Source organism: Poecilia reticulata, chromosome 10 (assembly GCF_904066995.2).
Source record: "Poecilia reticulata chromosome 10, P_reticulata-male-v2, whole genome shotgun sequence".
NCBI classification, from domain to species: Eukaryota; Metazoa; Chordata; class Actinopteri; order Cyprinodontiformes; family Poeciliidae; genus Poecilia; species Poecilia reticulata.
The window spans coordinates 30,794,160-30,807,846 of record NC_088839.1 but is presented as its reverse complement, the minus strand read 5'-3'; the positions used below and the strand labels follow the sequence as shown (position 1 = coordinate 30,807,846).

The 13,687-nt window shown below is 38.5% G+C and overlaps 1 protein-coding gene across 10 annotated transcripts in view; it reads left to right on the top strand.

Annotated features, from left to right (window-relative positions):
* Nucleotides 1–2,104: 2,104 nt before the first annotated feature.
* Nucleotides 2,105–13,687, top strand: part of rapgef2b (Rap guanine nucleotide exchange factor 2b) — a 100,145-nt gene continuing 88,562 nt past the window's right edge. For 8 of the 10 annotated variants that reach the window (XM_081611892.1, XM_081611886.1, XM_081611885.1 and 5 more), the window contains exon 1: nucleotides 2,105–2,790. In XM_081611892.1, coding sequence (XP_081468018.1) covers nucleotides 2,722–2,790 — 69 coding nt within the window. In that variant the 5' untranslated portion in view covers nucleotides 2,105–2,721. The remainder of the gene's footprint in view (nucleotides 2,791–13,687) is intronic. The other 2 variants (XM_081611890.1, XM_081611888.1) reach the window with 1 other exon arrangement.

Below are 13,687 nucleotides of genomic sequence, written 5' to 3'. Positions count from 1 at the left end.
ATATATTCAGTTTTATCAAATTAGGAAAACTAATTTGATAAAACTGAATATACCATTTTTGGCCAAAGCTATCAGAAGTCCAGAGCTCCAGGTTGAAGAACATCTGGAGCACTACATTCTTTACTTGCCCCATTTAATCTCAGAGTTTATAGTTCAACATTAAGAAAGAAAAACAAAATGAAATTTTCATACTTGAAAATCCTCCAAAATTGCTAAGTTAAGACAATTCTGTGTAGAAGAGAAGGCCATAATTCATTCACAGTGGTTTAAAACACTCAGGGTGGACCAACCTGTTATTGTGTTGAGGTTGGCATTATGTTTTTTAAAGACTGCATTTTGTATTACTCAGTTTATCTTTTTCTGATATCAACATGTTTTTGATGATTGGAAACATATTGGACTAGAAAAAGCAAAAACAAAGGAAGTGGCAAACACTTTCTCACAGCATTGTAAGTTAGCAGTGGTTGTCTGAGCTCTGGTTGAATTGTTAAAACAAGGAGAAGAACTCGTCATAGTAGAAGCAATTTCTCCATTTCATGCGATGCAGTGTCCTTTATATTTTTTGGTTATCCATAGAGTAAATATCAAAAGTGCAGTAACAAAAATAATTTTATGATATTGGTCAAACAGATATTTCCCAATTCTTATACTATCTTGTTCTTTTATCACAGAAAACTGTCCTTTAAAACTTCCTTTCAATCATTTGAGTGCTTAAAATCCATGTTATTTATTAATTTATTAGACTATGTCATCTGACAGCTACATCCGAATTGCTTTAACTTAATTTTTTAGCTTTTTAGAGTCCCAGCTGAAGGAAACACAACTAAGGCACATTGTGAGTTAAATTTTCCTACCTGTGAAAAGGATCCTCTGCCCATACCGTGTCTCATCTGAGTTTTTGTTACTGTTCTGCATCATTTCTAACTTATTGGAGCTTAGAAAGATCTTTCTAATCCCCCTGATCAACTGACAACATGAACCCAACAGTGCTGTCCACGTGGTTATGCCTGGTTGTAATACAACCAGCGGTTGTCATGGTGCCACTGCCTGCGGCCTAATTACACTCTACAACCAGGAAACCTACATTATCTACTCAGCTATGCCCTTTTCTAAATATCTGTAATGTTATTCATACAAATAGATTTGCATGTGGAGAGAGAGGCACGTCAGATAGTATCATACATACTTAACTATTGTACACCATTCAAAATAAGTAGTTTTTGAAAGGTAAACATACTTACGACCTTTAAACTTCCGAAAAGAATGTTAAAGTGTGAAGATGTCTAATTTTGATTGGCTGGAAAAATGATCTAACCTGGGGTTTCTTTTTAATAAATATACATTCCTAAATGTGAGCTTTTAATGATTCATTTGTGTTTTGGCATTTTACTTAATAGTATTTAAATCATTTAATTTATATGTTACAATAAACATATGTTGTCTTTCGTGGAGTTTGGAGAAGTTGTGTATGCCATAGTTATTTACATTTACGCCTGTAATTTTCGACAACGTCACTTGGTGGCGCCAAAGCACTACCGTTCCCACATTAAGGTCCCTCGCTCCGTCCTTTGTTGAATGGACTCGCCCATAATAAGCCTCCTCCATGTTACTAAATCCTTGTCAAGTCAAATAGAGATGACGATGGATTTGGAGGAAACAGAATTTTCTCCCTGTCTAAATAATATCAATAGGGAATAAACCGAACTGAAAATTATTACAGTTTTCTTTTGTGAGTTTTTACATCTAGTTCTATTTCTATATCTCCGTTTGGTAAGTTAATTACAAAATGACCATTGTGCCAATACGACATTTTACAAGTACAGTATCCCTAAAAAGAGCCTAAAAAAACCTAGCAAACAACAAAGAACAAACGGAAATATTATGCAGAATAAAAATTAAAAAAAAGTTCCTACCCCATTTCATTGTTTTAACTTGCTTCTGTCTCGTGTAATCTGTATGAGAGCATTAAATGCATATTTTATTTTTTTTTTGAAAACTTAAGTACAGTTATAAACAAATACGATTTTTATTTTTATTTTTGCAGAACTTTATTTTGAAAATCGCACAAGGAAGTAGTATTCCTAACGCCTTCGGACTTGATGTCGTATGTCAGTCACCATGGTGGTGGCATACAACAGAACACGGCGAACGGTGGTGTGCCATTTCTCACTTTTAGTTGTCTGTAAACGCGAATAAAATGAGTTTTCTCAGTGAACACAAGGAGTTTTGACCTTTTCGTGATGGACGCCATGTTGTTGCTGTCTGGTTAGCTTGTAGCCGTTAGCTTTCCTTTTGTTTACCGGATCCTTTATGGAATTTCTTCCCGTCGCCAGCAGAATGCTGAGGAGACAAGGAATATCTTCACGTAACGCTGGCTTCAACGGTGGGACTTTAGGTTTGGCAGTTTGAAAATAACTCAAAGAGACTGTTTGAAACATTTTTTAATTTAAATAAGTTTTAATAGTCGGTGGCAGCGGGGACCGCTGTTGGCAGCCGGTTTCGGGTTGGGCAGCAGAGAGGGACAGACACCCCGAGGAGACCGCTCGGCTGTCTGGCTCCAGTCGTGGCCTGGCTTGGGGCACTCCCAGCTCCGGACCACAGCCAACAAGAATAAAGTACAACAAAACGGAGGCCTACATCTGTGCATATACATCGCCTCTGGATTCCTATAAAGTGATTTTCAAGAATAAGAAACTGCGCTACACGCCGCCTTCCAAGACAATGGCGTCTTATGTGGATAACCGCTTTCGCCAGGCTGTGATGATGAATCCGTCTGAACGGACGCAACAGGTCAGTGGGGGGAAGGATTTACTACATTGTACTGCAAATTAAATCTGTCGTGCTTATTTCTGGAAGTCTGTTGCAACATCTCGACACTGCAGCGCTCGGATCTGCAACAGTTTAACAATGTTTCTGTGTGCAACTGTTGCCAGGCAGTTGATTCCTGTTAGGTACGGCTGCATCCCTCTTTAAGCCCCTTATCAGCTCAGATAATCGGGTAAACTTAACTTACAACAGGAGCTGCAACGACCGTGGGAATCCAACCCGCATGCATGCGTGTGCATCGTGGTTTTAGGTCGCTGCGGTGTGCAAGGCTTTGCACCCTCAAGTTCACCCCATGCGGTATGGTGGCCTCTAATGTTTTCGATGTTCCTCTGCCTCCATAAAGCTTCCCAGCATGCCACCAAATTCTGCACAAACCTGATTTATTTAATATAAATCAGATGCGGCAGGACAGTGAGCCACGAGGACCAGGAATAGGGACCGAAGCATCACAACACAATATGAAAACAGCAAGCAACGCGAGATTGTTCGATTTACACCATAAGACACTCATCCTTTCTTTGTTTACATACAAAACTTCACCAGGCTCTTAAAATTGGACTAAAAGTTTTTGCGTGCTGTGTACTCTACTGTGTATTTTTTGTGATGCACAGAAATGGAAACATGTAATTCATTATTTACATTTCCATCGAAAAATATAGATATGCAAGCTACACTTGGGGATTATGGTGTATTTTACAATCAGGCTGCAGAAAATTGCAAAAAGTATTTTTGCAATATCAGTGTGTGCAATATGTGTATTGCAAAGGACGGTTTGGAGTGCAATAATAATTGAATATATCCAGTCTTTTATTACAAAATTTTGTGGTACTATTGTCTTAATGATAAAAAGTATAATGAAAAAACTATTGATTGCTTCTTTTTTTAGGTTACTGTGTCTGGATGGCTCAGCCTTTATTGTGCGATAACTCTGTTCTTGAGAAACATTCCCATTTAAAATAGGCACTTACTTCAAGAAGTGTGCTTTGTACTGCACACAGTAACTGCATTCAATCATATTTTCAAAGTTTCTGATTTTATTGACGTTCTTGTGACGCAAAAGAAGCGGAGAAAATGGTAAAAATAAAATTTTAGATAATGTTGTGTTTTTTTTTAATTTGATTTAATTTGATCAAAGTTCTTATCATACGTTTTTCACTATAAATGATAAGTGATATGATAAATACCCATTCTTCATTCCCGGTGTTATGAACTTGCATTTTACATTGTGAAGTACAATTTAGTCTCACGGCAGCAGATGTCACAATGGACACTAATGACATTACGTAAAGTGCTAAATGACAGAGTGATGGAAGGAAGGAAGAAATGGGGATAAATCACAAGTGATAATGTCATTGCAAGATTTGCCAATATTATTGTTATTGCAAAATATTCTAATATAGTTCAGATCTGGAATAAAGCAATGTTTTGTTTTTCTGACACTCATTGCTCTTTACTCCTCTTCTCACATCTCTGTGTCTACGTTTGGATTCCCTCTCCTTGAAGCTCCTGAACTTGCAGATATTACGGGTATTGACTTTGATCCACCCGGGCACCCGTACATAAGCTTGCATTAATATTAATTTCTGATTTACCTGTTTTATAGGTCAAACATAAATTTATTCTAGCTGAAAAAATGACATCCGGTTGGCACAGACCTTTTGCGTAAGAGGCAATCAATACAATAACACTTAAACTGGGGGTTACCGATGGAGGCAAACCCTTTGCGTCTCTGTCGATAACAGTGTCATTGCTGGCTTGTTAACTGCCCCAGGTCGGTGGTATTTACAGCTTTTTTGCAAGCTGTAAATTAAGTGGATGAGAAATGCCAGCGTATTGGGGGAAAAGGAAATTGCTGCCGTTTAATGATGAAGCAACTGCAGAGAATATTTCCATTTACAGCCGATCAGTAGGGTTTGCATTCAGTCGGCTTGTTGAATAAAGACAAGAAACTCTGAGATATTTGGTTAGAAATGCTGGAGTCAGCTGCATTGTATATATATATTTTAAGAATGTAACTTTTCTCTGGCAGCCAAGCTTTGAGGATTTATCTCTGCATGCTGTGCCAGTTCAGTTTGAGAGGTTCTTTACCTGCCAAACCTGTGAAGGAGTTAAATCGTCAACATATGTTTGCTTGAAAATTCTGAGAGAAACACTTAAATCCAGGGTTTCTATGGAGTCTGGAAAAGTATAAAATTTGATTTAAAATATCTTTCTGGTTATACAAATATTTGTATAGTTATCCTTTTTATAAACAGCAGCATTCATCCAAACATTTGTCTGTTGAGTTATCCATTTGTCAATTCATATGTTTTCTGATTTTCAGTTTGTCCGTTTCTGTCCAGTTTCTGGTTTTTACCAAATTAGTATTTAAATGAGTTTCTGCAGTATAAGTTCATTATGTTGAGATTTAGGACTTATGCTCTAAACAACCCACGTTGTGCAACAATGCAGAAAATATTTGCGGAAGCCTCTGAAGAAAACAGAAAAAAAGGAAAATAAATCTGCAGGAAGGCAGCTCTCTGCATGCTTGTCATTTTGCATTTATGATCCACATAATTTTTCACCCTCAGAATAAAAGCCTCTGCCGAAAGCCAAGTTATTTCCAGCTGTATCTTTGTGTTATTGCAGATCACGCCATTCTGACACTATATTGGTGTTGAGTGTTTTTCATTCCTGTGTGTTATTCATGTGTGGAGTGGCTGCAGCGCCTCAAACGGGTTTATCCTAATGGTGCTGGCAGGACCTCTCTGTCAGGATTAGCCAACTGATGCAGGGATCTGTCTTTATCTGTGAAGACTCACCGCAGCGAGGCTTGACCCCGAGCCTCACGCTGGTGTCACATGGCAGGTTAAATAACTGACCACTTGACAGTTTATGTTCTCGCACTTTATCCGTTTTCTTTTTTGTGATTATAAGGTGGGATGTCAGATATTTTAGGCACAGAGGGAAGAACAGAAAAAGGAGGGTGACATAATTTTTTTGCAAAGCTCTGCTGCACGTTCTGCGTTACTCTGTCAGTTGTAATGCAAATTACGCAAACAGGACGTGATGGTTTTAGGTTTCATGGCTGCTTTGTGTCTATACTTACTGATGTGTTGCAGAGAAATTGAGACTTTTGGCTGTGAGAGATTTGAATAAAATCTGAAAGATGTGCAGCAGTTCTTAAAAGACTAGACCTGTGGTCAATTTCTGATGTACGGTTTTTAGAATGCTTCAGCTGGTCACTGCAGTTTCTGCAGATTCTGAGTTCTCTTTGAGATCTTCAATATAAAAAGGTATAAAAGTGACACTTTTAACTCAGCATTTTTGCCACAAGGGTCTCATTCCATGCAAGACTGTAAAACCGTGTGTATTTTTACTGGTCGTCTTAAACAAATAGAAGATAATTAGGGAGCTGACATTCTAAATTGGTTTGAGCATCAATTCCCTCATCAGCTCCGCAGCGACCTGGTAGTGAGTTTAGTTGGGGTTTGTCTGTGCACAGACTCAACTAAGGGTGTTTTCATACCTCATACTCTGGTTGACTCGGCTCCCATTCGGGACCAAAATTCAACATTTGTTCTATTTTCAGCTGCTGCAGTTCATTATCAAACTGCACTGTGTGAAATAAGGCAAACTGACTGAAAAACCTGTTCATTTTCTGTCTGCTCATTCAGACAACACATTCTTATGGAGATTTTAAACTTTTAAAATTACTGCACTTCATGTGCACTGGCAGCTGACGACCCGTCTGTTTGTCTTTAAGGTCAAAACCAGCAGTCTTTGTTTCAGAGACAATGAGATTTTCCACATGTGACCGACCGTTCAACACATACTGTTTTTCTTTGTGTTGCATTGTTTTACAGAGACTGAACACTGGTTTTATTATAAAGATAATTGTTTATTATTTCAATGCAACAGAAAGTCACAATTTTAGAGGGGGAGGGGATAAAGCATCATGCTTTTCCCTCAGCAGGGGGAGGACCGTAGATGTTCACAGCTTGGCTTTATTTATCAACGGGGACGTATCTGGATGCAAGAGCGGCATCTCTGCTCTTCTTCAGCCAGGTGGCAAAGCCAAAGGGCACAAACAGCAAACCGGCCCCCGCTGCAGTGACCCTGGTTCACGGCCACAGAGCTGCAGGGACACGCCGCCTACTTTACATTGTTTCCACATACTCTGGGGAAAGAGCAGGAGATCAGCGGCGGCTCGCTGCGACCAAACTGGAAAAAAGAAGACAAGTTGGAAAGTTTCATCTAAGAAAATAGCAGCTTTTGACACTGAACTAAGGCATCATTAATGCAGCTAAGTTGCAATTTATTAATGAAATTCTAAGCATTTGGCTGATAATATTAAAGATATGAAAGTGAGCAACTATAGTTTCTATTTTTGGGTTTTCTTTACTTGTTGGGTTTGCGAAAAAAAATAAAATCCCCCATAACTTTAAAAATACCATAATTATGTAATCTGTAGTTATGTTTAATAAGAGGTAATGAACTCTTATTAAATAGGCCTGTACATGACGGAGGCGCTTCGCTGGTTGAGATGATTGATGGCAGCGTTGTTCCTCAGCATCCTGCTCTGTACAGTCAGGAAGAGGAAAAGCACCAGGATGTCTTGTGAACCTTTTACAGGAAGAGTGCCTCCAACGCTTTCGCTACAAAGCAGCGTTTCTGTTTTTTTATTTTTTTTATTTTAAGTTTCTTTTTTGTTTTGTGAGTTGCTTCCTATTTTTGTTCAGGTGTCATAATCATCTGAACATCTGTTTGAAAACCTTCCTGACTGAGTTTCTAGGGCAGGGCTCTTTAAGCCCGGTGGAAAAAAAAAAGAGTCAATTTTTCTTCCTGGCAACTAAAGACTTGTTAATTCTCCAAAAGTCTGATCCAACCGGTATATTTAGCTGCCACTTGCCTTGGCGTTTGTAGAGCTGAAGTGATGTCACATGTTATTTCTGAGTGGAAAGTTGAGAGCGTGTGCAGACTGAAGTAGTTACACACCGCCGAGTCTCAGTGACGTATTCCTCTGAGCCTAAATATGGGGGAAAGTTTCAGGAAGGGAAAAAACAAACATGAGTCATCAGGGATGCCCAAACAGAAAATGAGCAGAGCTTCAGACGAGCTTATTTCAAACAATATTTGTTCTGTAATTGCAGTAGGACTGGTTGCTGCTCAGGGGATTGACTCTTCAGGAAGCATCTAATGAATTAAACTAATACTGTCTGATAATTATTACATTATTCGTCATTTAAGTCTGCTTAAAAATAGGAATCTGCGATCCATAAATGATTTCCTTTGCTGAAACTCAAACGAATGTTTGTGCAGAGCTGGAGGGAAGCTAATAAGGAAAACGTAGATCAGTTGTAGATGCTGCAAACGGACCTGAACCCGCTGTAGTTTGACCTGTAGCTCATTTATTACAAGTCCTGCACAAAAACCAGCTAAAGTTCTGTTGGTTTTGTTGCAATGATAACATCTGATACTCTGTATTAATTTTAATATTTTTCAGCTGGCTTGAACAAGCCAGTTGTTTTGCACAGATCAGATATTTTACATCCCATTTTCATAAATGTTTTAATTTTTATTTTTGAATACGTTGTCTTATCAATTGGGTTTTAACCGATTTCTAATCAAGAACTCAAAATTATAATGCACAAGTCTACTTTTTATTAAAATGTTTAAAGAAAAATGAAATGACTTTCTTAAAAAGAACCCATAGTCAATGGTCTATCTTGACACAAATGATGCTATAAAAATACAGCAAAATCTTTCAGATTTTGGAATCCAAGTATAAAACCCAAACGAAGGTATTTATTTTCTTTCTACAAGACCAATTCAAAATGAATGGGATTTTTTTTTTCTGTTTTAGGTTTTGTGGTGCTACTGTAGAAATATTAGCAAGAAATTTTGCCTTCACTTCCAAAACCTACATATGAAGACAGAGAGAGCAGTCAATGCTCCACATTTTTTTCCTCCTGAATTCTAGCAGTGCTACCAAAAGTGTGCTCTGCCTGACTGTAGTCTTGAAACATATCTGAGAAGATTAAGTTGATATTTCTCCTTGAGTCATGATGACTTCACACTTGAGAGACTCTGTAGGATTATTGTTTTAACATGTGAATCTTTTTGCATAAAAAAATATAAAAATGTTCTCTCAATAACTTTGTTATTACAGTAAAAATTAGTTCCTTAGTTATAAGTTTCCAGTATATTCATCTCGCTGTTCTGTTAGTAATTCTTGACTCGTTTTAAGTCGGACATACAGTGTTTAAGGCGGATGCTTCCTCAGGAGGTCCATGTGGAGAGAAGTGTTTATGCTGCAGAAGAGTCTGATTTCCTTCAAATACTTCATGTTTCTTATATAACAATAGAGGGTCAGAGAAAGTTAATGCAACACACAGTCCAGTTCCCCCCATGTTGGCTGCTCTTAATGCTTTTTCTTTCTGCTCTCATGCAGCGGCTGCTTTGATCAGCCCGTTGCACCATTCTGTTGCAGCTCGCAGCTTGTGTGCAGGTGCCTGAAGCCCGACTGGTTTCCTCCATGATCCGTCTGTGGTCACATTGTTCCCGTGCTTTTTATCTGCCAGATAAGCTTCAGCCGTGGCTTCAGGGTCACTATGTACAGTGTAACCTGCAGAATCATACACTCTACTTAGAAATGTACGTTTTAGGTTCCCATGATAACATTCCTCTGGGTTTTTTTTCTTGCACTAAACAAAACAGATCTGGAGAGTAAATTCTTCCAGCTTTCCCAGCAGGAGGATACGGCCGTCAGTCCGCTGAGTGACCACAGCCTTTACATAACCTAACCCCTGATCTTTTGCCTTGGATTTTTATTAACAACCACAAGAAAAGATCACTTAAACACCAGTTTTTTATGCTGTTCTAGTATTTAAAGGGGACCAATTCACATTTTTCAGGTTTTTTGTACTTCTATTTGGGTTTCTACTGCTTCTATAAACAGCCACAGTGCTGAAGAGAACCACCCAGCCTTTTTTTTGGTAATAAATCCGGTGTCTGGAAAATGAGCGGTTTCAAAAACCTCCCAAATGTAACGTTACAAATCAACAACTTGGCAACCCTAGCAAAGCCCAGCCTGTTACCAAGCAACCACAGCCTAGCAAAGCCCATTACCTAGCAACCCAAGCTGAGCTCCAGCACGTTTGGTCAGCTGGTTTTACTGTTGTATGTGCTGTGTACAATGGCAAGTTTAGTTGTTAACTTACTATCCAGAAACCACGTGTTGCATTTTTGTTGGTTGTGCATGAGGCTCTACTTCTGCTTTTCAAAGATGTATGGTTTCATAACGACGCATCTGTTCACAGCTATTTTCTTGTGCGAGTGTAAATGTTGAGTTGGGGGCGTGGCCAACAGCAGCTTATTTAATTTTAAGTTACAGAGGCACTAAAACGGCTCATTCTGAATGGAGAACTGAGCAAACTAAAATCTCATTATCTAATGATTTTGTACAAAAAATGTAATGAACTTCTTTTTGTATAACCCATAGATCTATCCTAACCTGTTTAGAAAACATATTGTTCACCTTTGTGCCTCTGAATCTGAAGTAGAACTCTGAATTTTATTTTTGAGCCACCTCTTGATCAGTAGTGGTGGTATTATTGTTCCTTGATTGAATTTATTGTTATCCTTGGTCCTAGACAGTACAGGCCCACTCTGCTGTGTAATCCACTGTGTAATCCTGCCTCACGGTGGACTGCTCAGACGTGACATGGATCAGATGGAGACCTGATTAATTTGCCCGATTACAGATCTCTTAAATCCAGTTACGCAGGTTCTACATGTAGCTAATACTTGTTTACACTATTTGGAAAAATGGTGCTTAATGGTATTTGGTTTGGCATGACAGGATCCAGGACAGTACTTATGGTGAGGATGTTTAAGTACACAACGCTTATCTAGAATCTGAATATACATTGGAAAATATATTTTCTTAAGATTTTAGAGAAACCGTGTTTAATGAATTCTCAAGCAAATTGTTCAGTAGGAAAAATTTAAAACTAACAAATTACTGAAGCGTTTTTGTTTTTTTTGGTAGATATTTTAACTATGTAAAAAGTAAACCAGAAAGGAGAGATGCACACCAGTCAGGCTGATTCTGATATTGAGAAAAATGATGCATAAGTGAGAAAAAAAATGTTTACTTTAAATGGTGAAAGTTATTTTTGATGCACTAGATGAAAAGAGGGAAAATTGTCCACTTCCTGTCTGTGGTCAACTGATTGATGCATCTTCACCACAAACGATTAACCAGCCTTTCATGCAGCCACATTTTATGCAGCTTGTATAAAAGCACTGGATTCTGTGTGCACATTTTTCAGAATTGTATTTTGTATTTTGCATATCATTTATTGGTTTGCAAAGGTTTGTCACAGCTTAGTAGTAATTTAGTGAAAGAGGAGTGAGGCCAGGACGGACAGATTGGTGCAGCTCCTGCATGCATGTCTCTGCTCAGCTGCACAGCTCACAGCTGTCTGTGTGGGAAACATGGAAGACACCAGACACACAAAAAATTACCATTAAAAACAAAACATCTTCTGAAAGTTTTCTTCAGACTGAAAACTGTTAAAGCAGAATTGCAAGCTGGCGGCTGTTAGCCGACAATGGTTTTTAATGGGAAAGGGAACATAGTGATTTACATTAACTCAACCCAACAGTGAACAAGAAAAATAGAGACACAAAGAACATTTATTTATTCGTTCTTTAATTTATTTGGGACAAATACAGTTGGACGTGGAGGCAAATATTTCAAATATTCTTCCATATAACAATGTGTGAGTTCATATTTTCACTTCTGTGCTGAACTTTTAAAGAGAAATACATTTTACTTGCAACAAATAACTGGGTTTTAAAATTTCACAGACACCTAAAGAATTAAATCATAGTGCTTTTTATTTATAAAATGATGAGGAAAATATATAAACTCAGTGAGTTTTGCTTTGAACTTGAATTTTTATGTATGGATAAGGAATATTAATAAATATTAAATAAAATATAATTTTTTAAAGAGAGTTTTAGAGCTTAACAGAAAATAAATCCTGCAAATTTTACACAGGAGTACCAGAATGGCTGATCAGTACTTTGTCGAAACCTTCCGGTTGTTGCCGGTGTACCCTGGCATGAATACTTGAGTCCTTCTCTATACAGACCTATTTTAATAGTTCAAACATATCTAGTCCAAATATGTCTTGATAGGCATTAATATACAAAGTGGCAACCACTTCAGCCCCACAACATGTACAGTCTTCCTTATTGCTACTCTTGGGGTACAGACAATCAGTGGCAAGTAAAGTAAATGGCGCTGATTGTCTGTTTTAGGAAGCTAAAATCATACATTTCAACTTCCCAAGCTGCATTTTCTCTTGAATCTTTTAAATATGATGCATGGCCGTCCAACCAGTGTAAACAGCAGCACATGTTGAGAAAGGACAGGAAGTTTCTGACATGTAATGACAGATTAAAAGATGAAAAGGTTTTTGCAATAACTTGTGACTTGGTTCTGTGAAGCTGTGAAGATTCCAGTGATTAATGCGGCCTGTTGAGCCTCATGAGGCGCAGCGCTGCTCGTAGGCAGGTTTTTACTCGTCATGAGGCTCCATGAGAGCCGATTCATTCTTCTAGCAGCAGGAGCAACAGCAGCTGTCTGCTGAAGGAGGCTGCTCTGCACCAGCAGCTGTTGAGTTTGGCCTGCAGGAATATCTGGAGTGCTAGATGTTCGCTTTCCTCATTTATAAATCAGTGATCAGTGTCGTTCCACTTCCTGCATGTAGCAGAGCGAGCTGGTGTACCGTATCTGTACCGTTGAAATCTTATCTTGGTAATTGGCCCCGGAGGGTTTGTCTGACCCAAGGCTGGTCACGTTTCCCACCTCACAACATTTTCCCCCAGTTACCCACTGGAGGGGAAACGTTCATTCACTTCCAGGACCTGAACCTAATCCGATTCATGTTGGAATGCTTGACAGTTTCTTCCCACTTCCTGCTTTGGGGAAGAAGAGCCGTAATTATCCCAACGGCAACTCCAATTATCTTCCTAACATTTCTGAAAGTTGATCCCTAAAATGCAAGTCGGGAATTTTTTTTTTTTTTGGAGTCTTGATCCAGAAAACTTTGCACTGTAAGGATCTATTCTGGAACAGAACCTCATGAGATATTTACTGGAATGATGCAACATTAGCAGCCCAGAAAACATCCATTTGAGTCTGCTGACAGTGTGGTATGTGCACCATTCCAGCTGTAGTTTTTCTCTAAATGATGTCAGTTCATGTATTAGATGGTATTATCTTCTTGGCGCCTCAGAGCTTCTCCTTGGTTGACCTTTTATGATGCCAAATGTTTTCCCATGCTTCCCTCTGCTTTTCTACAAATCACCTTTGCTGTAATGAATATTTTGATCTCCTTATGCATCATTCAACCTTGATGCAGGAAAGACAAAGAATCAGAAATACAATTACATAATACTGCATTAACCTTGTGTAGAGCTAAAGCCTGGCAGCCTTCTTAAAGTGGCATTTGAGTAATTTGATTAGTAGACGTGGGATGGAAAAGTTGAGAGGGAAACGGTCTGAGCGATTCAACAGGACACTATCAGCTCAAATCAAAACCACACAGTCCTGTTTCTACAAGTCTGCTGGTTTAAAAAGAAAAAACCCTGAGGGAGGTGGAACCTTGACATAGTTGCATCATACATGCTAATCAGATGCTCTGCTGGGAATGAGTGGTTGTAATACTCACCATGACTGAGTCAAAACTCAGAGGAAAAAATAGAAAATGAGGCCAATAAGCAGAAGTGATTCTGATTTCATTTTAGATTCTCGATATAACAGTAGTTAAAAATAATATGCTTGGCATCCTGAATGTCTTAGTTC